The sequence below is a fragment of the Rhinopithecus roxellana genome, chromosome 12, assembly GCF_007565055.1.
Source record: "Rhinopithecus roxellana isolate Shanxi Qingling chromosome 12, ASM756505v1, whole genome shotgun sequence".
NCBI lineage: Eukaryota > Metazoa > Chordata > Mammalia > Primates > Cercopithecidae > Rhinopithecus > Rhinopithecus roxellana.
The window spans coordinates 29,377,235-29,404,284 of NC_044560.1; the positions used below are offsets into that span (position 1 = coordinate 29,377,235).

The 27,050-nt window shown below is 49.4% G+C and overlaps 1 protein-coding gene across 1 annotated transcript in view; it reads left to right on the forward strand.

The window, feature by feature from the left end:
* DNAJC11 (DnaJ heat shock protein family (Hsp40) member C11) overlaps positions 1 to 27,050 on the forward strand; it is a 72,881-nt gene that overhangs the window by 38,735 nt on the left and 7,096 nt on the right. The window contains exons 5-10 of the mRNA XM_010357385.1: positions 13,870 to 13,998; positions 15,008 to 15,130; positions 16,316 to 16,389; positions 22,644 to 22,833; positions 23,499 to 23,584; positions 23,949 to 24,065. Of these exons, the coding sequence (XP_010355687.1) occupies positions 13,870 to 13,998; positions 15,008 to 15,130; positions 16,316 to 16,389; positions 22,644 to 22,833; positions 23,499 to 23,584; positions 23,949 to 24,065 (719 nt within the window). The remainder of the gene's footprint in view (positions 1 to 13,869; positions 13,999 to 15,007; positions 15,131 to 16,315; positions 16,390 to 22,643; positions 22,834 to 23,498; positions 23,585 to 23,948; positions 24,066 to 27,050) is intronic.

Here is a 27,050-nt window from a genome sequence, read left to right on the forward strand (position 1 = left end):
AAAAAAGAAAAGAAAAAAAAGAAAAAGAACAAATGCTGGCTTCAACTGGGATGCATAGTGAGATCAACCTCTGATGAAATACATTCTAGAAAGCCGTTGTTTTAAGGCCCACACAGCATTTGAAGGACCATATATCCAGAACACGCCCAGCTATTTGAATCCCACATTTCAGAGTATATTTGACCAGATAAAATTATGGATGGGAATAGGCTAGGCGCAGTGGCTCAAGCCTGTAATCTCAGCACTTTGGGAGGCCGAGACGGGCGGATCACGAGGTCAGGAGATCGAGACCATCCTGGCTAACACAGTGAAACCCCGTCTCTACTAAAAAATACAAAAAACTAGCTGGGCGAGGTGGCGGGCACCTGTAGTCCCAGCTACTCGGGAGGCTGAGGCAGGTGAATGGCGTAAACCCGGGAGGTGGAGCTTGCAGTGAGCTGAGATCCGGCCACTGCACTCCAGCCTGGGCGACAGAGTGAGACTCCGTCTCAAAAAAAAAAAATTATGGATGGGAATGAAGCTTTTGTATCATCCATTTTCATGTATAATCAATAACTGTTTTAATTCTCTTGGAAAAAAATGTATATATGAAAATGGTAACACCTCCGCTCCCATCTACTCACTCTCCCCTCAGCAGATGAGGTCCTCAGAAGTGCAGGGTTACCTTTTGGTCAGATAGAGGCAGGGAATCAAAACCCTGGGTGAACCGAGTCGGGGAGTTTGGGATAACTGGGGGAGTTGAAAGGCTCCGAGGTGCCCTGAGCTGTGCTAATGATTCCTGCTTGGATCTCCCAGCCAGGTGCCCAGGGGAGGTCCAGTTGGGAAGGTCTGTGTTGGCAGGTGGAGGTGGGGTCAGGGTGCCTGGCAGGAGCAGGCTGTGCCTTTGGCGTTTTCGCTGTTCTGGCTGGAGGTTTGCTGTGTTAGGAGCAGTGAAAGGGAAAGAGAACCTCACTATCATCCTGCACCCATGTCCTGTGATCAAATCGGCCATCTGGGGGTGTGTGACAGTTGCTTATTAGGACTCTGCAAATGTGTCTGCAGGCCATGTTTCTGTGGAATGAGGGAGCGCAGCTGTGACCATCTCACACAGACATGCAAGTGATTTTTAAAATGTCCTATACTTTGGTATTTCCATGAAACTGCTTCCAAATAAATCAAACCTTTTCTAATCAGAAATCTTGAGCGATAACCAGATGTTGGCTGTCCAGCATTTTAAGGAGAGGATCTGAGGTAGATCTTTCATTCCATTTCTGACAGGTTTTTTTGCTTTTCAAGATGAGCAAACATCCTTGTCCTGAAAAGAAAGGGGTGATCTCCGCTTTAAGGAGACCATGGAGGCCAGGTGTGGTGGTGGGTAATCCCAGCACTTTGGGAGACCAAGGTGGGCTGATCACTTGAGTTCAGGAGTTCAAGACCAGCCTGGGCAACACAGTGAGACTCCGTGTCTACAAATAAAATACTAAAATTAGCCAGGCATGGTAACATGCACCTGTAGCTCCAGCTACCTGGGAGGCTGAGGTGGGAGGATCCCTTGAGCCTGGGAGGTCCAGGCTGCAGTGAGCCAAGATTACACCCCTGCACTCCAGCCTGGGCAGCAGAGTCTCAAACAAACAAACAAACAGAAAGACCATGGGGAAGCCAGGCATGGCGGCTTATTCCTGTAATCCTGGCACTTTGGGAGGACAAGGCAGGAGGATTGCTTGAGTTCAGGAGTTTGAGGTCAGCCTGGGCAACATAACAAGACCCCCATCTCTGCAAAATATTTACAAATTAGCTGGACACAGTGGCACATACCTGTAGTCCACGTTACTTGGGAGGCAGACGAAGGAGGATTGCCCTAGCCCAGGAGTTCAAGGTTGCAGTGAGCCGTGATTGCACCACTGCACTCCAGCCTGGGCAACAGAGCAAGGTCCTGTCTTAAACAAAAACAGAAGGACACTTTTGATGACTTAGGGATCAGCCTGTCAGCTGGACCCCCACAGTGGACCTCAGCTCAGAGGGGTTTGCAGGCTGTATCCCATGCGTGATATTATTGCCGCCCGAAACGCAGGTGCGTATTTCTCTCTGTTTTCACCAATAAGAGCAGATGAGGTAGGGATTTCCAGTAGGTTAATGTATCTACCAAGCAAAAAAGCCTAGTGAGGAAAAGCCCAGGTTAGAAGGTACAACTGCCAGCAGGAGGCAGGACACAGAGTGAGCCCTTGGACAGTGCTCCGTTTTCTCTTTTGTAAAATGAGGACATCTGTCCTGACTACCATGCCAAGTTGTGGAAAGATTGAAAACACATGAAATAGATGTCAATTTATTAGGGAAAGATAATCTTGCTATATAAATGCAAAGTGGTACTGGTACCAAAATGATGTTCAGAACGAAATGTGGTGGTGGTTCATTCAACACTGAGGAGGAAATTCTTAGCTCGGTCAGGAATGGTGGGACCTGTGAGGTGGGATTTGAAAATGGCCCTCGAGCCGGGCGCGGTGGCTCAAGCCTGTAATCCCAGCACTTTGGGAGGCCGAGACGGGCGGATCACGAGGTCAGGAGATCGAGTCCATCCTGGCTAACACGGTGAAACCCCGTCTCTACTAAAAATACAAAAACTAGCCGGGCGAGGTGGTGGGCGCCTGTAGTCCCAGCTACTCGGGAGGCTGAGGCAGGAGAATGGCGGGAACCCGGGAGGCGGAGCTTGCAGTGAGCTGAGATCTGGCCACTGCACTCCAGCCCGGGCGACAGAGCGAGACCCCGCCTCAAAAAAAAAAAAAAAAAAAAAGAAAATGGCCCTCGAGGCTGGGTGCGGTGGCTCAAGCCTGTAATCCCAGCACTTTGGGAGGCCGAGGTGGGCGGATCACGAGGTCAGGAGATAAGACCGTCCTGGCTAATGCGGTGAAACCCTATCTCTACTAAAAATACAAAGTTAGCTGGGCATGGTGGCAGGCGTCTGTAGTCCTAGCTACTCCGGAGGCTGAGGCAAGAGAATGGCCTGAACCCGGGAAGCAGAGCTTGCCGTGAGCCGAGATCATGCCACTGCACTCTAGCCTGGGTGACAGAGAGAGACTCAGTCTCAAAAAAAAAATAAAAGAAAATGGCCCTCGAACAATTCCCGCAGCTTTTGCCTGGGGCCGGGCCCGGCGCTGTTTGCAGTATGGCTGGCTGTGTTATGGACTTGTGTGGAATGTGCCTTGCCAGGCACCATGGTGCCCAGGAGGGAACAAGTAGAATCCCCAGCCCCGGGGTGTGTCCACTTTGCCCCTGGCTCCAACTGATGGAACGCATGCATGCACACACACACAGGCACATCCGTGTGTGGGAGGCAGCATGGGAGAACCTTGGACTTAAGAGTCCAGGGTCCTGCATCCAGACTCAGATTCCACCTTCCTGTCTGTGCCCTTGATCAAGTCCCTTCTGCATTCTTAGTCCAGTTTCTGCCTCCATGAAATGGCAGGCCCACTTTCTGGGTTGAGTCTTTGGACCCCACAGTCCTTAGCTCTAATTACCTGTTTTCTGCCTTTGCTTTGCCCTGTGGGAGTAAATTCCTGTCTGTATGTCCTGCTGGAAAACGCCACCCTCGGGTTGCTGTGGTCCCAGTGTCTTTAGGGCCCTCCACATTGAACTGGCATCAGGGAGAGAATTGGTGGCTGGGGAGGACGTGGGGTTCATCCCTGAGAATGGTATGTGAAACTGGAGCCTGACTGGACCACCCTGGGCATCCTCCTGCCGTCATCAGATTTCTGTCTTATTTGCATAATCCATCCACATTTCTTGCATTTTAAGGACTTAAGATCATGTAACAGTGTCGTTCTGTGCTGTATTCACTTCGTATTGATTATTTTAATTCCTTTTTTCCTTAATACCCATAAATCTTCTCTCTCTGTGGACGGCAGCCACTTTGAGCATATTTAGAAGGCAATTTGATCCCAGGCAGCTTGTCTGACTTCATTGCTGCCTCCTTCGTGAATTTGTTTACATCCCATGTGCAGCAGATGATTAAGTTAGGTTTGTTTGGGGGTATGGGGGCAAAGGAGCTTGACTGTCTCTGCGAGCATATATTGCTTTAGTTTTTTGACCCTACGACAAAATAGTTTGATGGAGATTTACGTTATTTCTGGGCCATTTTTGCTATTACAGAGGTTGATATACACTCCTTGGCAAGACCTCTCTTATCTAGAAAACCCCATCATCAGCGTGGTTTGTGTAATAGCTGAGAAACACAATTCAGCTTTATTAGAAAAAAATGTAAATGATGTATCGGCCAAGTGCGGTGGCTCACGCCTATAATCCCAGTGTATCCAGAGTTCGTTCCTTCCAGTGGGTTTGTGGTCTTGCTGACTTCAAGAATGAAGCTGCGGACCTTCACGGTGAGTGTTATAGCACTTAAAGGTGGTGCAGACCTAGCAAGATTTATTGTGGAGAGCAAAAAGAACAAAGCTTCCGCAGCGTGGAGGGGGACCCAAGCGGGTTGCTGCTGTTGGCTGGGGTGGCCATCTTTTATTCCCGTATTTTTCCCCGCCCATGTCCTGCTGATTGGTCCATTTCACAGAGTGCCAGTTGGTCCATTTTACAGAGTGCTGATTAGTGCACTTACAATCCACAGAGCGCTGATTGGTGCGTTTTTACAGAGTGCTGATTGGTGCATTTACAATCCTCCAGCTAGCCACAGAGCACTGATTGGTGCATTTTTACAGAGTGCTGATTGGTACATTTGCAATCTTCTAGCTAACCATAGAGTGCTGATTGGTGCATTTTTACAGAGTGGTGATTGGTACATTTACAATCCTCTTGTAAGACAGAAAAGTTCTCCAAGTCCCCACCCGACCCAGGAAGTCCATCTGGCTTCATCTCTCACCAACGTTTTAGGAGGCTGAGGTGGGTGCATCATCTGAGGTCAGGAGTTCGAGACCAGCCTGACCAACACGATGAAACCCCATCTCTACTAAAAATACAAAAATTAGCCGGGTGTGCTGGCAGGTGCCTGTAATCCCAACTACTTGGGAGGCTGAAGCAGGAGAATTGCTTGAACCTGGGAGGCGGGGGTTGCAGTGAGCCAAGATCACACCACTGCAGTCCAGCCTGAGCAAAAAGCTCGAGATGCCATCTCTAAATAAATATATAAAAATAATATATCAACAGCCTGGGCAACATGGCAAAATCGCATCTCTACAAAAAATAATAATAATAATTAACTGGACATGGTGGTGTGCTCCTGTAGTCCCAGCTACTCGGGAGGCTAAGGCAGGAGGAACGCTTGAGCCCTGGAGGTGGAGGATGCAGTAAGCCAGGATTGTGCCAGCCTGGCTCCAGCCTCCAAGATGCACTCCAGCCTGGGTGACAGAGACCCCATCTCAAAAAATAAATGAATAACATATCAAGGAAGGCATATAACCATAAAAATATTTTTAAATGCCAAAATGTTTTCATAAAGCTGTAAGAGTGCATCACTTGATTATTTTTAAAGGATTCTGGGGTTGCCTTGGCATACCATAGCCAGAAAAGTCGCCCGTGCTTATGACTTCAGTCTGTTCTGAGGAAGTGGTTCTGATGTCATAGAACTGCCCGGACTTGGCTGAGAGCATGATAGAGCAAAAGAAGGATTGTTTGACCCATATGTTTGTTGTGCGTAGTGACAGGAAAAGGCAATTTACTGTCTGCAGAAATGGGCTGCTGTTGCAACTGGAGATTGTGGGAAGTTGTCTGGTAAGGAGAAGAGGGACCAAAGCCTGGTGAATCAGGTCTGGGAAAGTGCTGTGACAATGAAACAAACCCTGGAGAAGAGTGGTCTTGGCAATCGAGATAGAAGGCACAGAGGGATTCAAAGGTAAAACAGCTGTTTGTCTTGAAGTGAGTATCCATCAGAGGGCTGTTTCACCCCTTCAGGTCAGCATAATCACTTACAAACAAAGTTTCAGAATTAGAGACTACTGTTTATACGGGAGGACAGGCTCTGACTTCCATTTGAGATGAAGTGATTCTGTGGGAACCGTCATGAGTGCCATGCTGGTGGGTTCATCGGTTATAAACAGGTGAATTTCACGTTGCCTTGTATCACCTCTTGTGGTGGAATTGTCAGTTAGTAAAGAGTTCCTTTTGAGATTGCAATTGACAGAAATTTCTTATGTTTCCCTCATGGCGAGATAAATATAAACATGAAAATAATTCCGCCTGGTTGGTGTTGAATGTGTTAACATGATTGTGATCATTACTACACAGCGTCTGCATGTATCAAATCAGCACACTGTACACCTGGAACGTGTGCGATCTCTGTTTGTCAGTTAAATGTTTTAAATTTTTTAAACAAGATTTGAAACCAAAAAATAAAGAATTTAGAATGGTACATTCCTGGCTGAATAAACAACTGATTCTACTCAACGAGTACAAATGCATCATCTCCTACCTGGTAAGAAGTTTCTCATTGTAGGAGAAAGGCTCTAACTCATGCTTAGAGTTTCTGAGTGATGTCAGTGAAGACGTTTTATCACATTCACAGTTAACCCAAGGCAGAAGGTTCTCAAAGAGCCCAGTTAATAAGAGTGAAGGGATTAAACTACAAAATAAGATTTAACAACCGGGCACGGTGGCTCACGCCTGTAATCCCAGCACTTTGGGAGGCTGAGGCAGGCGGATCACGAGATCAGGAGATCGAGACCATCCTGGCTAACACGGTGAAACCCCGTCTCTACTAAAAATACAAAAAATTAGCCGGGCGTGGTGGCGGGCGCCTGTAGTCCAGCTACCTGGGAGGCTGAAGCAGGAGAATGGCATGAACCAGGAGGTGGAGCTTGCAGTGAGCCGAGATCATGCCACTGCAGTCCAGCCTGAGCAACAGAGTGAGACTCCGTCTCAAGAAAAAAAAAAAAAAAAAAAAGGAAGATTTAACAGGGAGAAATGTGCTAGCTACGAAAGGGGGAAAATGGGGCATATGGTCATCTTTCGTTGACTTGGTTTAATATTAGCAATTTTGTGGGTTGGAGATGGGTGAAAATGGTTGATTTATTCACAAAGTAATTTAATTTGGGTGCCTGTAATGTGCCAGACACTTTAGGAATGTGAACATTCAGCAGAGAATAAAACAGACAACCTAATCCCGCCATGAAGCTTAATGATCTAGTTGAGGGACACAGAATCGGCAATAAATGCAATATATAAATTATATATTAGGACCAGGCATGGTGGCTCACGCCTGTAATCCCAGCACTTGGGGAGGCCGAGGCAGGCGGAACACCTGAGGTCAGGAGTTCAAGACCAGCCTGGCCAACATGGTGAAACCTCATATCTACCAATAATACAAAAATTAGCTGGGTGCAATGGCACACACCTGTAATCCCAGCTACTCAGAAAGCTGGGGCAGGAGAATCACTTGAACCCAGGAGGCGGAGGTTGCAGTGAGTCGAGCTTGTGCCATTGCACTCCAGCCTGAGCGACAAGAGTGCAACTTCCATCTCAAAAAAAAAAAAAAAAAAGAACTTTTTAAATAATTAGCCAGGCACAGTGGCACGCACCTGTAATTCCAGCTATTTAGGAGGCCAAGGAAGGGATGTCCCTTGAGTCCAAGAGTTCAGGGCAACAGTGAGCTGTGATCAAGCCACCACACTCCAGCCTGGGCAGCAAAGTAAGACCCTGTCTCTAAAAAAATAAAATAAAAATATTCAGATGATATCATTTGTTGAAATATGTTTTAATGAATATTGGTTTTATTATATCAGATAAACTATAAATAATTTATTCAAAGGTAGTTGAAAAATAAAATATTGGGACAGGCACGATGACTCACACCTGTGATCCCAGCATTTTGGGAGGCTAAGGCAGGAGGATTGCTTGATCCCAAGAGTTGGCGATCAGCCTGGGCAATATAGCGAGACTCTGTCTCTACAAAAAAATACAAAAATTAGCCAGGTGTGGTGGCGTGTGCCTATGGTCCCAACTACTTGGGAGGCTGAGGGAGGAGAATCACTTGAGCCCAGGAGTTTGAGGCTGCAGTGAGCTGTGTTTGTGCCACTGCACTACAGCTTGGGCAAGATTCTGTCTCTTAAAATAAAATAAAATGTTCTTAAGAAAACATGTGGGCCGGGCGCGGTGGCTCAAGCCTGTAATCCCAGCACTTTGGGAGGCCGAGACGGGCGGATCACGAGGTCAGGAGATCGAGACCATCCTGGCTAACATGGTGAAACCCCGTCTCTACTAAAAAATACAAAAAACTAGCCGGGCGAGGTGGCGGGCGCCTGTAGTCCCAGCTACTTGGGAGGCTGAGGCAGGAGAATGGCGTAAACCCGGGAGGCGGAGCTTGCAGTGAGCTGAGATCCGGCCACTGCACTCCAGCCCGGGCGACAGAGCGAGACTCCGTCTCAAAAAAAAAAAAAAAAGAAAAAAAAAAAAGAAAACATGTGGCCGGGCGTGGTGGCTCACGCCTATAATCCCAGCACTTTGGGAGGCCAAGGCGGGCAGATCACGAGGTCAGGAGATCGAGATCATCCTGGCTAACAAACATGGTGGAACCCCGTCTCTACTAAAAATACAAAAAAATTAGCCACTCATGGTGGCAGGCACCTGTAGTCACAGCTACTCAGGAGGCTGAAGCAGGAGAATGGCGTGAACCCAGGAGGCAAAGCTTGCAGTGAACCGAGATGGCGCCACTGCACTCCAGCCCAGGTGACAGAGCAAGACTCCATCTCAAAAAAAAAAAAAGAGTAGGAATCATTATTTGGGGCATGTATCCACAGACTTTTAGTCTGCTCATCAACCTTGTCTGTCTCCAGTATCAGTGTTCTGATTATGTGCTGCTGTGTAACCATTTCCAAACTTGGTGGCTTCCAACAATTCCATACTGTCTCACAGTTCTGTGGATTGACTGGGACTTGACTGTGATGGGGCGGTGCTCCCAGGGGATGGGGTGGTGCTCCCAGAGGATGGGGTGGTGCTCCCAGAGGATGGGGTGGTGCTCCCAGAGGATGGGGTGGTGCTCCCAGGGGTTGCAGTCAGAGGGTAGCTGGATCTCATCCCCTGCAGGCTTGCTGGTCTGCACGTCAGCAGTGGCTTCTGCATTCATGTCTCATGCACCTCAGCAGAGTTGGCTGGCATCACTCTCTCTCTAGGCAACCTCTCCCCTCAGGCTTCCTTGCCAACAGCAGTCTCTGGGTAGCTGGACTTAATACATATTAGCTAGTGTCCCCCAGATAGTGTATTTTAGAGACCTGGGCCAAGCTGCAAGGCTTCTCATGAGCTGGTCTTGAAGTCAGCACCATCAAATCCATGCATTCTGTTGGACAAAAGCAAGTCTGAGAGTTGCTTTTATGAACCCGAGAGGTTCAGGATCAAGGAGAGGGCTCTTTATGAGGGCATGAGTACCCGCAGGCATGGTTCCTTGGGAGGCCTTTGATCTAACTTCCACAGTGTGTCACGCTGTTTTGTGAAGAGTGTATTTCCAGTGTCTTTTTCTTTAATACCATTGCCTACTATCTTTATGAAAGTTGCATTTATATTTATCAAGTTTTATTTTACTTTGAGACAGGGTCTCATACTATCATCCAGGCTAGAGTGTAGTGATACAGTCACGGCTCACTGCAGCCTTGACCTCCCGGGCTTAAGGAATCCTCCCACCTCAGTCTCCCAGGTGACTGGGACCACAGGCGGATACCACCACTGCCAGCTAATCTTTTTAGTTTTTTTTGTGGAGATAGAGTCTCAGCATGTTGTGCCTAGGCCGGTCTCAAACTCCTGGGCTCAAGCAGTCCCTCCGCCTCAGCCTCCAAAACTACTGGGATTGCAGGAGTGAGCCACAGCACCCAGCCGAAATTTTTGACACATTTAATTGATTCTTCTTTGTGTATCATATTTTTAATTTAGAAAATACTCTCTCAATTCTAAATTTCTTCATATTAGAACATAAAAATATCTTGGCCCAAGTATTTTGACAGGTATTGTCTTTTTAACTTTATTCACAACAGTTTTCTTTGACATATTTTTCTTTTTTTTTTTTTTTGAGATGGAGTCTCGCTCTGTCGCCCGGGCTGGAGTGCAGTGGCCGGATCTCAGCTCACTGCAAGCTCTGCCTCCCGGGTTTACGCCATTCTCCTGCCTCAGCCTCCCGAGTAGCTGGGACTACAGGCGCCAGCCACCTCGCCCGGCTAGCTTTTTGTATTTTTTAGTAGAGACGGGGTTTCACCGTGTTAGCCAGGATGGTCTCAAACTCCTGACCTCGTGATCCACCCGTCTCGGCCTCCCAAAGTGCTGGGATTACAGGCTTGAGCCACCGCGCCCGACCTTGACATATTTTTCTAAATCATCTTTATTTATGATCTTTTGAATGTTTTATCAAATTTAGATGCTACAAAACTGTAGACCTTTTCAATTCCATTTCACTCTAAAAGAGAATATAAATTTACCCAATTAAACATGACAGCTCCACCAAGATTCCTACCCAAAATAAAGATACTCCAAAATGCCATTATGGAATTTCAAAATTATATCTCATAAACCGTTTGAACTCTTATTTATTTTGTATGGTTTTTTCCCCAAAAAAAAGATCAGCCTCAGAGTATTTTTCATTACAAGCCTTATTTTCAGTGATTGTAATTTTTTTTTTTTTTTTTTTTTAAGACAAGAGTTTTGTTCTGTTGCCCAGGCTGGAGTGCAGTGGTACGATCTTGGTTCATTGCAACCTCTGCCTCCCAGGTAGAAGCAATTCTCCTGCCTCAGCCTCCTGAGGAGCTGGGATTACAGCTACACACCACCACGCCTGGCAAAGTTTTGTATTTTTAGCAGAGACGGGGTTTCACCATGTTTGTCAGGCTGATCTCGAACTCCTGACCTCGTGAGCCGCCTGCCTCGGCCTCCCAAAGTGCTGGGATTACAGGCATGAGCCACCGCGCCCAGCCTGTTGTTTCTGAAACAGAATCTTGCTCTGTCACCCATGCTGGAGTGGAGTGGCGCAATCTTGGCTCACGGCAACCTCCACCTTTCAGGTTCAAGCAGTTCTCCTGCCTCAGCCTCCAGAGTAGCTGGGATGTGTGCCCAGCTAATTTTTGTATGTTTAGTAGTGACAGGGTTTCACCATGCTGGCCAGGCTGGTCTCGAACTCCTGACCTCAGGTGATCCACCTGCCTCAGCCTCCCAAAGTGTTGGGATTACAGGTATTAGCCGCCGCACCTGGCCACAAATTGTTCATATACTGCCATGCAGTTTTTTTTTTATTATTCAGAATCATCATCATCACAGAGATGTGTTTGTGCTGTTACTCTGTGAATATAAACATTTGTGAATTTTGACAACTACAACTTCATTTTCCATGGGTAGAGTACCACAGCTTGTTTTGACACAATTATACGTTATGTATCACTACAACTAATTCTTTTTTTTTTTTTTTTTTTGAGACGGAGTCTCGCTCTGTCGCCCAGGCTGGAGTGCAGTGGCCGGATCTCAGCTCACTGCAAGCTCCGCCTCCTGGGTTCACGCCATTCTCCTGCCTCAGCCTCCCAAGTAGCTGGGACTACAGGCGCCCGCCACCTCGCCCGGCTAGTTTTTTGTATTTTTTAGTAGAGACGGGGTTTCACCGGGTTAGCCAGGATGGTGTCCATCTCCTGACCTCATGATCCGCCCGTCTCGGCCTCCCAAAGACTACAACTAATTCTAAGGATGTTTCTAGCCCATGGGTTTCTTGATGTAATAAAAATATTTTTTACCATAACACTATACTGCCTCAAAGTTGGTATTTGAATATCACCACACACAAAAAAAACACATTTACCTTCAATGTGGAACTTTTTAATTGAGTTTATAGTAGCATTTATAATGTCAGGCGTTTCACCCTCAACAGAAATCAGGTAATTATTAGGGTTAATGCATTTTCAGATTGAAGCATCTGATAGAAAGCTAGCACTGGCCAGGCACGGTGGCTCACGCCTGTAATCTCAGCACTTTGGGAGGCCAAGGTGTATCCTTCAACAGGTGACGGAAACATCGTGGCAGCGGTGCTCAGGGTGCTCTTAGACAGGCTCCGCAGCACAGGCCACCAGTGTTCCCCACACGTTTTCATATATAGTTGGAGTTTCCTAGGGATGTGGCTGACCAGTGGGCTCGACAGCTTCAGCTGCCCCACACGCCAAGGCTCTGGCTGCCACCGGCTACGCCACATGGGCAGCAGCATCTGATACTTCCCCACTACCGATGCCAGGAGTGAGCTGCACCTCACCACTGCGTCAGCGTGCAGCACACATGCCTGACCTAGAAAGGGAGGTGCTTCCTACGGTTCATCTGCAAAGAAAGGGGAAAAGAGTGGTAGAATCTCACTGGTCAGCTCCTAAAGGCACTGTGCGTCTCACACATTAGATGAGACCATGGCGGATGCTGGAAATAAAGTGATGGTCCATCTGCAAAATGCACTCTGACATAAAAGTGAAAAATCTGAGCTAATGGCTAAACCAACAGAAACAACAGATTTAAACCCCACCTGTGACACTCCAGAGACTACCCAAACACCACCCTGTCTGAATTCACCTGCCATTGCCCCCTCCGCTCCAGCCCTAGAGACCTCCTTGCCCCTCCACTGGGTGCCCACGAGGGCCATCCTCATTTGTGTCTTGGTTCCCACACCCCCTTCTCAGAGGTTCCTTTCTTGACCACTTAAAACACTCTCTCGGCCGGCCGGGCACGGTGGCTCATGCCTGTAATCCCAATACTTTGGGAGGCCGCCAAGGTGGGCGGATCACGAGGTCAGGAGATCAAGACCATCCTGGCTAACACGTGAAACCCCATCTCTACTAAAAATATAAAAAATTAACTGGGCGTGGTGGTGGGCACCTGTAGTCCCAACTACTCGGGAGGCTGAGGCAGGAGAATGGCATGAACCCGGGAGGCAGAGCTTGCAGTGAGCCGAGATTGCACCACTGCACTCCAGCCTGGGCGACAGAGTGAGACTCCATGAGGCGGACGGATCATGAGGTCAGGAGATCGAGACCATCCTGGCTAACGTGGTGAAAGCGCATCTCTAAAAATACAAAAAATTAGCTGGGCGTGGTGAAGGGCACCTGTAGTCCCAGCTACTCGGAGGCTGAGGCAGGAGAATGGTATGAACCCAGGAGGCAGAGCTTGCAGTGAGCTGAGATCACGCCACTGCACTCCAGCCTGGGCGACAAAGCGAGACTCCATCTCAAAAAAAAAAAAAATTGTTGTAATGGGCTGCGAAAGTTTAATTTAAAAAGTGTATGTGGCCATGGTTTTATATACTGGATTAAGATATGTGTCCATTTTTAAAGTTGTGCCTATAAAAGAATAATAAACATTGATTTTATGCATAACAAGCATTTTTATCAGCAAAATTTTAGCTTAGAATTCCTTGAGCGAATACACTTCTGTTTCTCAAACTTAATTCTCAAATTAATTTGAGAAGGTGGATTAATTTTTAAGTCTCCCATTTGTTCATAATTTGTGCTACTTTATCTTTGAAGGTATTTTTATTTAAAGAGTTTTAGGGTAGTTTTGCAGTGTACGGTGTTTACCAAAAAATGTTTGATCCATGTAGTTCATTTCTAGGTTGCTGTATGCATTCATGGGGCCTGTTTGGTCTCTGAAAATCAAACTGCGCTGCTCTTACTTCTTTGACTAACACTTTTGTCTTTGGCGTGTCATTGCCCTGCAGACATGCAGACCAGCTCTCCTGGTCAAATGACGTTTTCTAGGTCCGGACGTCTGTGGTGCTCTGCAGTTTGGTTCAGACTGTGACATTCATGCTTTGTGGGCTTCCTGGTGGCGTGTCCTACCTAAACCCAGTGAACCCTGAAGTCGAATGACCTGTTCAATTAAAGCAAGCTGGCTGTTGAAGTGTAGCATTGTCTTTCATTCCACAAATACCACCCCTTCTGCTGACAGCTTGTTTTTCTGCCCCAGGGAACGATCAGCGTTGGAGTAGATGCCACTGACCTTTTTGATCGCTATGATGAGGAGTATGAAGATGTGTCCGGCAGTAGCTTTCCGCAGATTGAAATTAATAAAATGCACATATCCCAGTCCATTGAGGTAAAGCACACAACCACCTCTCCGAGTACTGCAAGGGCTCGAGTTAATGAGGCACAGCACACCAAGCAGCTGGAACGAGAGTCTGCCCAGGGTTTTTCTCATCTTTATTTATGAAAGGATGCAATTAGCCACTTAAAAAAGAAAGCGCTTCAGTCCCAGCCGTGTGTTACCGCTGTGCTGGCATGTGAGCCAGCAGGAGTGTGGGCTGGGGCACTTGGCTCCCAAGGTCTTGGGCCTTTCCAGCAGAGGGTGTTAATGGTCTGGGAGAAGTAGAGGCCCAAGGTCATGGGGTTCTGGGAGAGAAAGTAGACCTCCATGGATCATTCTAACCACTGATTTTAGTTTTAAGGCAAATTCTGCTACGTGCCGCAAGGCTATAGCAGGTCCCACGAAAATCTCACCATTTTCTTGGGAAAATGGTGAGCCCTGGGCACACGAAAATGTCACCATTCTGCCTACTATTTGAATGTGGCAAGGTCAGGCCATTCTCCTGAGTGTTGATAGTAGATCTTTGTCTCCTCAGCTCATTAATTTATTCTCCATTGCATCAGCCAACAACATGGAGTCCTAACTTGGGGAAATTTGCCCCGTCTTGGAGCTCCCTGAGTCAGCTGATACAGAATACAGCCATGGAAAAGTCTTCAGTCCCCCCAGAACCCTGATGGCAAGCAAGGACAGGAGAGGCCCCAGGTGTACCACAGAGGGAAGGCACACAGTGAAGTCACTGTGCTGATATCACTGGGACATGCAGCCTCATGTTTCCCGTGGTGTTGTGAAATTTGCCCATTAAAGCTTTTGCAAAGCATATTATCCTTGTGGTCACATGCAGACCAAATAACAAAGCGAAAGAAAAGTCAAGCAGTTGCGGCAGTTCTGCATCCATGTGTGCTTCTAAACAGAGGAGTCGTCTGCACCTTTGGCCTTGGACTCACAGTGCGTTCTTTAGGCTGCTGCCACTGGCACTTCCTGTTGTTTTAATTCATTCATTACCAGCAAATATCATTTTTAGGCACCCTTGACAGCGACAGACACAGCCATCCTCTCTGGAAGCCTCTCAACCCAGAATGGAAATGGAGGAGGTTCCATTAACTTTGCGCTCAGACGAGTAACTTCGGCAAAGGGATGGGGAGAGGTAAGAATGTCTGTTGGCTGAGTTGTGTTGTCCATGCAAAGGCTTATTTCTGAACATCTGCACTCTCAAAGCTCACCCTCAAACTCACCCAGGGACCCCCTTGTTGTGTAATGGCACCAAGTGTCACACTTCCATCAGTTGACTGGTCCTAAAAGAAAAATAGGTCTCATAAGCCTGGCCAACATGATGAAACCCCGTCTCTACTAAAAATACAAAAATTAGCTGGGCGTGGTGGCGCCTGCCTGTAATCCCAGCTATTCGGGAGTCTGAGGCAGGAGAATCACATGAACTGGGGAGGCAGGAGGTTGCAGTGAGTCGAGATCGCACCATTGCACTCCAGTCTGGGGGACAAGAGCAAAATTCCGTCTCAAAAATAAAAAGATAAATAGGTCTCATATCTGAGAAGTCTTGTCAGTCTTCCTCAGGTTTCCTATGAGACAGCAACTTCTAGAAATCCAGCCTCGGAAACTCAGTGTTCCCTTGAGCACAAAGCCTGTGGGCTCTTTTTCCTGCACAATTCAGAAGGCAGGTGCTCTCTCCAGTGCGATGGTTCACTGATTGGTGGCCATTTAACAGCCAGTTCTGCAGAGCAAATTGAGCTGCATCAAATTAACATTGAAGAGTTGCTTGAAAGTCACCCAGACCAGTAAACACGGCAGCCAGGCTCAGCTGTGACTTCCAAGGCTGTGCGAGTGTAGAACTGCTGCCGGGCTTTAACGTCAGACCCCTGAGGACCACCCCAGTCACCTGGGAGACATTTGGCTCAGGATGAAAATAAGGAGTCAGCGGTGCAAGCGGGGTGGGGGTCGGGGGGGGCGTCGCACACCTGATCGCAGCAGGTGCTCTGCAGGTGGGGGCGCTACGCCAGGAGCGGTGGGGAGCCGGCTGGTCTCCTGACCTCAGCCTGGGAGGCAAGGATCAGAGGTGAGCAGTTTTTTTCTTTGGAGGGACACCAGTGAAACATGTGCCATTGAAACCTGGGTCTCCTTTGGATCTGTGGCAGCAGACATCTCCATTTGGCTAAGGTTAAGATGAGACATTAACAGTCTTCCACCCCCTTCTTTTAGAGCCCTGGCAAGACCAGTGAATTAAATGAATGAATTATACCCAGAGGTACATACCTGAGCCTGGGTTGCTGCTATGAGATAAAACACCACTAACGCCTTCTTTTTCCTTTTCAAACAGTTGGAATTTGGAGCTGGAGACCTGCAGGGACCTTTATTTGGTCTCAAGCTGTTCCGTAATCTCACACCAAGATGGTAAATATGAGAGGCAGCAGCTCCTCTTTGGTGATCTTTGTTGACTTAGGAGACTAGAACCGTGTTCTTTTTATCAGAGCAGTTGGCACTATCTTGTCTGTCCTACAAGGTCACTGCGTACATCAAGGGCAGGTGCAGCAGTGGCGTGAAGCCCAGGCAGTGTGCAGGTGGGAAGAGGTGGGATGCGGGAATGGACCCTTGTCCCAGCCCCGGCCAGGCTGCACCATCCAGGCCTCACACCTCCCTCACCTATGCCACGAGGCCACAGAGAAAGAGTGCTTTCAGGGAGAGTTGGGCAGTGGACCGAAACACTTACAGACTTATGGATCATTCCATTGTCCCAGAGAATGACAGACTGCCTTATCATCAGGTTGATTGACATATACCAGAGACGGAGTCCCCAGCCAGCCTCTGCTTCCTGTCGTCTCTGTGCTGCCATGATGTCACACTCCTAGAACTGTGTATCCCTGTGCCTTCTAGAATGACAGCAGTGTCTTCGTTTCCTATATGGTGGGGGCAGTGATGTCTTTGTGAGCTCAGATAAAAGAATTGGTGGAGGGTAAATAATACCTCTCTCTTCCAGGGGAAGATATAGCTGAAGGAGTCCCAGAATGGAGTACACGGAGTTTATTTTATTTATTTATTTATTTTTATTTTATTTTATTTTTTTATTTTTTTTTTATTTTTTTGAGATGGACTCTCGCTCTGTCGCTCGGGCTGGAGTGCAGTGGCCAGATCTCAGCTTACTGCAAGCTCCGCCTCCCGGGTTTACGCCATTCTCCTGCCTCAGCCTCCCGAGTAGCTGGGACTACAGGCGCCTGCCCGCCACCTTGCCCGGCTAGTTTTTTGTATTTTTTAGTAGAGACGGGGTTTCACAGTGTTAGCCAGGATGGTCTCGATCTCCTGACCTCGTGATCCGCCCGTCTCGGCCTCCCAAAGTGCTGGGATTACAGGCTTGAGCCACCGCGCCCGGCCTTATTTATTTATTTTTGAGACAGAGTCTTGCTGTGTTGTCCAGGCTGGAGTTCTGTGGCGTGATCTCGGCTCACTGCAGCCTCTGCCTTCTGGGTTCAAGCGATTCTCCTGTCTCAGCCTCCTGAGTAGATGGGACTACAGGCATGTGCCACCATGCCCAGTTATTTTTGTATTTTTAGTAGAAACAGGGTTTCACCATGTTGGTCAGGCTGGTCTCGAACTCCTGACCTCAGGTGATCCACCTGCTCCAGCCTCCCAAAGTGCTGGGATTACAGGTGTAAGCCACCGCACCTGGCCTATTTTATTTTACTTTATTTTTTTTAGAGACGAGGTTTTGTTCTGCTGCCCAGGTTAGAGTACAGTAGCCCAATCATAGTTCACTGCAGCCTTGAACTCCTGGGCTCAAGCAGTCCTCCTCCCTCAGCCTCCTGAAAAACTAGCATTACAGGCATGTGCCAACATGTCTGGCTCATTTTTTAGTTTTTTTAGAGAAAAGGTCTCTCTATGTTGCCTAGGCTGGTCTCAAGCTCTTGGATTCAAGCAGTCCTCCCACCTCGGCCTCCCAAAGCACTGAGATGAGAAGCATGAGCCACGTCACCAAGCCTGGAGTACATGTTTTTTGTTTTGAGACAGGTCTCACTTTGTCACCCCAGCTGAAGAATAGTGGTGCAATCTCAGCTCACTGCAGCCTCAACCTCCCAGGCACAGGTGACCCTCCCAGGTAGCTGGGACTACAGATGGGCACCACTACGCCTGACTAATTTTTGTAGAGTTGGGTTTTGTAGAGTAGGGTTTCGCCTTGTTGGCCAGGCTAGTCTCTTAACTCCTGACCTCAGGCCATCCTCCCGCCTTGGCCTCCAAAGTGCGCCTAGGCACAGTGGCATGAATAACTTCCTATCAAACATGTACTCTAGGCTGGGCACAGTGGTTCATGCCTATAAATCTCAGCACTTTGGGAGGCTGAGGCGGGAGGATCACCTGAGGTCAGGAGTTCGAGACCAGCTTGGCCAACATGGCAAAACCCATCTAATAAAAATATAAAAATTAACCAGGCGTGATGGCGCTTGCCTGTAGTCCCAGCTACTTGGGAGGCTGAGGTGGGAGGATCGCTTGAACCTGGGAGGCGGAGTTTGCAGTGAGCCAGGATCACACCATTGTACTCCAGCCTGAGCAGCAGAGCAAGACTGTCTCAAAAAAAAAAGAAAGTTATTACACTTCCAGTGAGACATGTGTCTGTGTGCCTGCCAAGCTCTGCAGGGGTTGACCTAATCCCTGCCCACTAGTCTGGTCATTTGTCTGTGGGGCATGGGGCAGGGAACACAGGCAGGCTTGCAGGTCAGCCTATTGTAAGAAGAGCAGGAAAGGTGTTGAGAGGGAGCCTGCAAAACAGGAGGGCGTGGTCTGTGGGGCAGGCAGAGGCTGCTTAAGCAGAGGCACCAAAACAGTGCTTCCTGGCCGGGCGCGGTGGCTCACGCCTGTAATCCCAGCACTTTGGGAGGCTGAGGCGGGTGGATCACGAGGTCAGGAGATAGAGACCATCCTTGCTAACACGGTGAAACCCTGTCTCTACTAAAACTACAAAAAATTAACCAGGCATGGTGGTGGGCGCGTGTAGTCCCAGCTACTCGAGAGGCTGAGGCAGGAGAATTGCGTGAACCTGGGAGGCGGAGCTTGCAGTGTGCCAAGATTGTGCCACTGCACTCTAGCCTGGGCCACTGAGCGAGACTCCATCTCAAAAATAAAAATAAAAATAAAAATAAAGGCCGGGTGCGGTGGCTCAAGCCTGTAATCCCAGTACTTTGGGAGGCCGAGACGGGCAGATCATGAGGTCAGGAGATGGTGACCATCCTGGCTAACACGGTGAAACCCCGTCTCTACTTAAAAAATACGAAAAACTAGCTGGGCGAGGTAGCGGGCACCTGTAGTCCCAGCTACTCGGGAGGCTGAGGCAGGAGAATGGCGTGAACCCGGGAGGCGGAGCTTGCAGTGAGCTGAGGTCCGGCCACTGCACTCCAGCCTGGGCGACAGAGCGAGACTCCGTCTCAAAAAAAAATAAAAAATAAAAATAAAATAAATAAAAATAAAGCAGTGCTTCCAAACACACAAAGAGGAAAAGGAGCCTGTGTGACTCACACCTGCAATCCCAGGGTTTTGGAGGCCAAGGTGGGAGGATTGCTTGAACCCGGGCGGTTGAGGCTGCAATGAGCTGAGACTGCACCACTGCACCCCACCCTAGGCGACAGAGCAAGACTGCCCCGAAAAAAATAATGTAAAAAAGGTGGAAGGAATGCGGGGCATGCTGCCATGGGGCATCGCGTGGGTGCTGCTCTATGTCATTGGATTCACCTACTGCATCTGAGAAGGGGACCGGGATTCAAACTTAGAAGAGAACAGCAGGGAAACCGCATCTGTACACACATCAGTGTCCTGACCCTGTCTTCTTAGATTGGTCATCTCAGATGTTGGTTAGAAGCTGCCTCGGGGGTTGGGTGTGGTGGCTCACGCCTGTAATCCCACCACTTTAGGAGGCCAGGTGAGATGATCACTTGAGCTCAGCAGTTTGAGACCAGCCTAGGCAACATGGCAAAACCTTGACTCTATGAAAAACATAAAAATTAACCAGGCATGGTAGCACACACCTGTAGTCCCAGCTATGTGGGATGCTGAGGTGGGAGGATCGCTTGAGGTCAGGAGGTCGAGGCTGCAGTGAGCCATGATGACACCACTGCACTGCAGCCTGGGTGACAGAGCAAGACCCTTTCTCAGAAAAAAAAAAAAAGAAATGCTGTTCGGGCATGGTGGCTCATGCCTGTAATCCCAGCACTTTGGGAGGCCGAGGCAGGCGGGTCGCCTGAGGTCAGGAGTTCAAGACAAGCCTGGCCAACATGGTGAAACTGTGTCTCTACTAAAAATACAAAAATTAGCCAGGCGAGGTGGCGGGCGCCTGTAATCCCAGCTACTCGGGAGGCTGAGGCAGGAGAGTGGCGTGAACCCGGGAGGCGGAGCTTGCAGTGAGCTGAGATCGCGCCACTGCACTCCAGCCCGGGTGACAGAGCAAGACTCCGTCTCAAAAAAAAAAGAAAAAGAAAAACCTGCCCTGGGTCCTATGAGGGACGGGACTGGGAATCGAGGTGTTTCAAGCCCCTCAGGTGATTCTTAAGGTTACACAAGCTTGGAAGACACTTCATTAAGGGAAATCTTCTGGCCGTTTTGTCTGCTCAAGCCTCAGTGTCTGTTCATGGAGTGGCCACCAAGAGGCTGGGGTGGACTGATGATCAGTGCTTACAGGCTTGGAAACTGAGTTTAGTGCTGCTGCCCAGAGCTTATTAGACTTGAGCAGATTTAAACGGAAGGACGACTGATTTATAAACAAGGGGATGATGTGTGGCCAAAGATGCCCGTTTCTTTTTTTTTTTTCCTTTTTTTTTTGAGAGGGAGTCTCATTCTGTCACCAAGCTGGAGTACAGTGGCGCAGTCTCAGCTCACTGCAAACTCCACCTCCCAGGTTCAAGCGATTCTCCTGTCTCAGCCTCCCGAGTAGCTGGAACTACAGGCACACGCCACTACGCCTGCCTCATTTTTGTATTTTTAGTAGAGACGGGTTTTCACCATGTTGGCCAGGATGATCTCCATCACTTGACTTTGTGATCCACCCGCCTTGGCCTCCCAAAGTTCTGGGATTATAGGCGTGAGCCACCGCACCTGGCCTACCAGTCCAGCTTCTTAATATATGGTGACCAGATTAGTTATGGATGTCGGCTAACCAGGGTTCTCTAATCCTTGGATCCAGTTGCAGATGTTCCTTGATTTACGATGGAGTTACGGCCCAATAAACCATCTTAAGTCAAAAATAATGACCTGTTGACTGGGCACAGTGGCTCACACCTGTAATCCTAGCACTTTGGGAGACCAAGGCCCGTGGATCACCTGAGGGCAGGAATTCGAGACCAGTCTGGCCAACATGGTGAAACCCCGTCTCTACTAAAAATACAAAAAATTAACCAGACATGGTGGCGGGCACCTGTAGTCCCAGCTACTCGGGAAGCTGAGGCACGAGAATCCCTTGAACCCAGGAGGCAGAGGTTGCAGTGAGCTGAGATCACGCCATTGCACTCCAGCCTGGGCAACAAGAGCGAAACTCCGTCCAAAAAAAAAAATCGACCTGTCCAGGCTCAGGTGATCCTTCCTCCTCAGCCTCCCAAGTCACTAGGACTACAGGACGTGCCATCAAACCCGGCTAATTTTGTGTATTTTTTGTAGAGATGGGGGTTTTGCCATGTTGCCCAGGCTGTTCTCGAACTCCTGGGGTGAAGCACTTTGCCTCCTCAGCCTCCCAAAGTGCTGAGTTGACAGGTGTGAGCCAATGAGCCTGCCTGCTGTTATTTTAATGGCATAAACATCACCTCCAGAACTTAGAAAGGAGAGAAAGAAACTTACGCAATTGATGTTGAGCTCTTTATTAAAGAAACCAGCTGTGAGTTTACCCTTCATCACCTTGAATGAAGTGTGAATTTCGTTGTTAGTAAAATGAAATACCCCTTTTCCACCAGAAGATGGGGCTGGACTCCCTTGGAAAGAAACTGCAGAGGCTCTTTTCGGGAACCTGTTTCCTGCGCTCGCTTTGCCTGTAGTTTCTGTCACTAGTACTCAGCTGTTGGTGTACATCAAAAATCACAGCAGCTCCAAAAATATACTGATGCCTCCACCCAGAAATTCTGGTTCCATAGGTCTAGGGTGTCCTCTAGGTAAGTGATTCTCAAACTCTACTGCACTTTGGAATCATTGGGACACTTTGCACTCCAAGCCCGCACTGAGGAAATCAGCATGCCGGCGGAGAAGCCAGCCAGCCAGCCGTGATTTGGGGATGAGCCGGGTGATTCCAGCGTGCAGTAGTTTGGGCACCACTGTCTTGTACTACTTAATTTGAGACCCTCCGTAGGTGATTCTGAGTCGCACCCCTCAGACCCCATACGTTCTAGCTTGAATGGGGTTGCACCTGCTGGCTTAGGAATGCAGACAGTCAGGTGCCTCTTTGGTTGTAGCTAAAGTTAGGGCGGCTGAGGGGAGTCGAGAAGTTACTGGGAAGATTCTGGCTAGGACCCTCCCCCCTCTGTGTGGACAGAGGCCTAATCTTCTGCTTTTTTTTTTTTTTTCACTGGGAGCTGGCCCAGGGATGCTTAGACGTGACAGTAAGATCTTAGCCAGGCAGAGAGGAAGTGACAAAGAACAGCTGAGAGCAGGTGCCATCCAGGACCTATTCTGTCTGTGTGTCTCTCCAGCTTTGTGACAACGAACTGTGCTCTGCAGTTTTCATCCCGTGGAATCCGACCTGGCCTGACCACCGTCCTAGCTCGGAACCTAGACAAGAACACCGTGGGCTACCTGCAGTGGCGATGGGGTATCCAGTCAGCCATGAACACTAGCATCGTCCGGGACACTAAAACCAGCCACTTCACTGTGGCCCTGCAGGTGAGCCGAGCAGCCATCGTCTCCTGCAGACAGAGCTCTGGGCGGACCCCTCCTCCCAAGCACTCAGTGCGCCCCTTAAATCCTACGTTCTGATCACCACTAAGTCTGAGCCCACGCAGGGCCCTGAGGGGCAGGCTCTGGGTGCTCACACTCGAGTGACCCTGGTGGAACCTTCCAGTATGAAATGCAGTTGCCTTCGGGCGCCTAGGGCAGCTGTGTCAGATCATCTGCCTAGGGCAGAACAACATCTTAATGTCTGGTGGGACAGCCCGTGGAATCGGGGGCGGGCACATGAAGCCCCACGGCAGAATCTTGCCCTCGGACACCCCTGTGGCCAGGCCAGGGCTAGTGCATGAGAAGCCGCCCCACACGGGCCACTGCTCCTTGGCTCTCACCAGCCACTGCCACCTAGGAGCACAGGCTCAGTGTCGCCAGAGCTTTTATTTCTGGTGAGAAGCTAGAACACTGGGTTTCTGTGAAGTCTTCCAGTTTTTAACTACTGGCTGCTAATAAACCATCGTGTACTCGGTGTGGCTGCCAGACCGTGACCCTTGCCTTAAAGGCCTGTGTGCAGCAGATGCCCAGAGCTAATGGGAGGGCAGATACCCACCTCCCTAAGGAGTCGCACGTCCCAGCCATGCATCCTTGCACCTCTGTCTCCCCAGCTGGGAATCCCTCACTCCTTTGCACTGATCAGCTATCAGCACAAATTCCAAGATGATGATCAGACTCGCGTGAAAGGATCCCTCAAGTAAGTCCTGGCCTGGCTAGCGTGGAAGCACACTGGCTCTGCATGCGGTCTTCACGTGGAGCCAGTTGCTGTAAGATACCAGCTCATGTGAATATCTACGTGTGTGTGACATTTTTGGAGAGCTTCCTATTTTGAGGCTGTGGGGGATTTACCACTACAGTCCCAGCCCTTGAGGAGCTTAGAGTGTCATGGAAGAACTAGACCATGGGTGTCCCGACTTTCTTCTGTCATGAATCTGCTCCCTGGGGGTCGAGGAGGCTAGAGGGAGGGAAGGGACAGGTACCTGGCCTCTTCTCAAATGACAGCTGCTGCTGAAGTGATGAATGAGGGGGACACAGGTACAGACCGCGTCCTCTCCCTGCAGAGCAGGCTTCTTTGGGACGGTGGTGGAGTACGGAGCCGAGAGGAAGATCTCCAGGCACAGCGTTTTGGGTGCAGCTGTCAGCATTGGAGTTCCACAGGGCGTTTCTCTCAAAGTCAAGTAAGTTGAACTCAGGCCTTTCTGGTCAAGGAATGCCTGTCACCTTCACTCAACCAGGCTTTATCCAAGTTAAGGCTGAAATAGCCTTTGCATTGTAATTTTGTTCTTAAAGACACCGTTGCTTGGCTGGGTGCAGTGGCTCATGCCTGTAATCCCTGCACTTTAGGAGGCCAAGGTGGGCAGATCGCCTGAGGTCAGGAGTTCGAGACCAGCCTGGCCAACGTGGCGAAACCCCCATCTCTACTAAAAATACAAAAATTAGCCAGATGTGGTGGCACGTGCCTATAATCCCAGCTATTTGGGAGGCTGAGGCAGGAGAATTGCTTGAACACGGAGGCGGAGGTTGCAGTAAGCTGAGATCGAGATCGCACCACTGCACTCCAGCCTGGGGGACAGCAAGACTCCGTCTCAAAAAAAAGAAAAAAGCCGGGCGCGGTGGCTCATGCCTGTAATCCCAGCACTTTGGGAGGCGGGCGGATCACGAGGTCAGGAGATCAAGACCATCCTGGCTAATACGGTGAAACCCCGTCTCTACTAAAACTGCAAAAAATTAGCTGGGCGTGGTGGTAGGCGCCTGTAGTCCCAGCTATTCTGGAGGCTGAGGCAGGAGAATGGCGTGAACCCAGGAGGCGAAGCTTGCAGTGAGCCGAGATCACACCACTGCACTCCAGCCTGGGCGGGAGAGCGAGACTCCGTCTCAAAAAAAAAAAAAATATGGCTGGGCGCGGTGGCTCACGCCTGTAATCCCAGCACTTTGGGAGGCCAAGACGGGCGGATCACGAGGTCAGGAGATCGAGACCATCCTGGCTAGCACAGTGAAACCCCGTCTCTACTAAAAAATACAAAAAACTAGCCAGGCGAGGTGGCGGGCGCCTGTAGTCCCAGCTGCTCAGGAGGCTCAGGCAGGAGAATGGCGTAAACCCGGGAGGCAGAGCTTGCAGTGAGCTGAGATCTGGCCACTGCACTCCAGCCTGGGCGACAGAGCAAGACTCTGTCTCAAAAAAAAAAAAAAATTACAGGTGCTTGTTTTTGCTGAGTAAGCAGATTTCAAGGAGTGCATAGTTCCAACTCTGAGTGAGTGAGGTGTGTGTCTGAGCTCCAGCAGCCACCCAGCAGCCTCGCCTGATGTCACAGGATGGCAGTCTAGCAGCCCAGGCCTCCTGGAGTCACTGGCCAGGTAGCTGTCACCCAGGCACAGCATCTCCAGTAGCAGCTGCTGTGTTGATTCATCCCTCTCACCAGGGGTTTTCATTGGCACACACACCCTTGCTCCACCTGAATCTAGTCACTGTCCTCTCCTTAGTTCCTCAAAAGAGTTGTCTGTTTTTGGCCAGGCGCGGTGGCTCACACATGTAATCCCAGCACTTTGGGAGGCCAAGGCAGGCAGATCACAAGGTCAGAGATTGAGACCATCCTGGCTAACACGGTGAAACCCCGTCTCTATTAAAAATACAAAAAATTAGCCAGGCGTAGTGGCGGGCGCCTGTAGTCCCAGCTGCTCCGGAGGCTGCGGCGGGAGAATGGCGGGAACCCGGGAGGCGGAGCTTGCAGTGAGCCGAGATGGCGCCACCGCACTCCAGCCTGGGCGACAGTGAAACTCCGTCTCAAAAAAAAGGAGTTGTCTGTTTTCGCTTGCATCCGTCTTCTTTCTTTGTAAACCCGCTCTAGTCAGGCCTCTCCAGAAAAACCAGCCCTTTCGGTCATCAGTGGAGCACCCTCCCTCCCGTGACAGACCAGAGGGTGATTCTTCTTCAGCTCCCTTGGTCTCTGCACCTGCTGCCTTGGCGGCCATTCCCTCCTGCCCTCACGGCCTCTCTGCCTTGAGTTACAGGATACCATGCCCTGCTCTGGCTTTCCGTACCAGATGGCTGCTCTCTGTGTCCCAAACTTCTAAATGGAGGCACCACTGCAGGGCACAGCCGTTCTCTCTCCAGACTCACTCCCAAGCAGTCATGTCCAGCCTTGTGGCTTACATGCCCTGAGGACTGTCACGTTGCAAGCGCCAGCTTGGACCACCCCCTTAATCTCCAGCTCATATATGCGTCCAGCTTTCTTTTCCTAATCTCTACTTGGATACCTAACAGCATCACTAACGTCACGTATCCAAACAGAACTCTATCTCTCCCTGTGCCCCCAGACACGTAGGTGCTTCAGAACCTGCTCTGCCTGAAGTCTTTCCCATCTCTCTCTCTTTTTAAATTTTATTTCTATAGAGACAGAGTCTCACTTGGTTGCCCAGGCTGGTTTTGAACTCCTGACTTCAAGCAGTTATCCCGCTTCGGCCTCCCAAAGTGTTAGGATTACAGGTGTGGGCCACAGCGCCCAGCCTCCTTTCCTGTCGGTAAATGAGAGCTCCAGCCTTCTACTTGCTCTGTCCAAAAACCTTGGAGTCAGCCTCGATCTCTCTCTCTCACACACACTCCAAATCAGACATATCTCAAAATCATCTCATGAACATGTACTCCAAAAGTGTATCCCCAATCTGGCCATTTCTCAACCTCACTGCCGCCAACATCTTTGTCTTAGGTACACAGCACCCTCCCCACTGAACCCCTCTCCCTCCTTGTGTGTCTGCTCTCCATAGGAGAGTCCTTTTTAAAACTGAAGGCAGTTCACGTCTGTCTTCTGCCTAAAACCTCAGAGATTCCCTCAATTCCAGGCAGAGGCCAAAGCCCTTCAGAGACTTTGGAGCCTGCAACGCCCTCCATGATGTAGTATTCCTCTCTCCCCCAACGCCAGCCATCCCGACCCCCTGAGCTGTTCCTGGCACACACCAGGCCCCCTCCTGCTTATGAGGTGGCCTTTGCTATTTCTCAGTTTGCAGATAAATATGTGGCCATTTCCTTCACTCCCTGTAGGTATCTGCTCAAATGTCCCCTAATTCACCTTGTATACATAGTAGCCCTTTCCCTCGCCCCAGGTGATCCCCCCACCATGTTTAGTCTCCAGCGAACCAGTCTCCATCTAAAGGGCCATCTCCTTCAC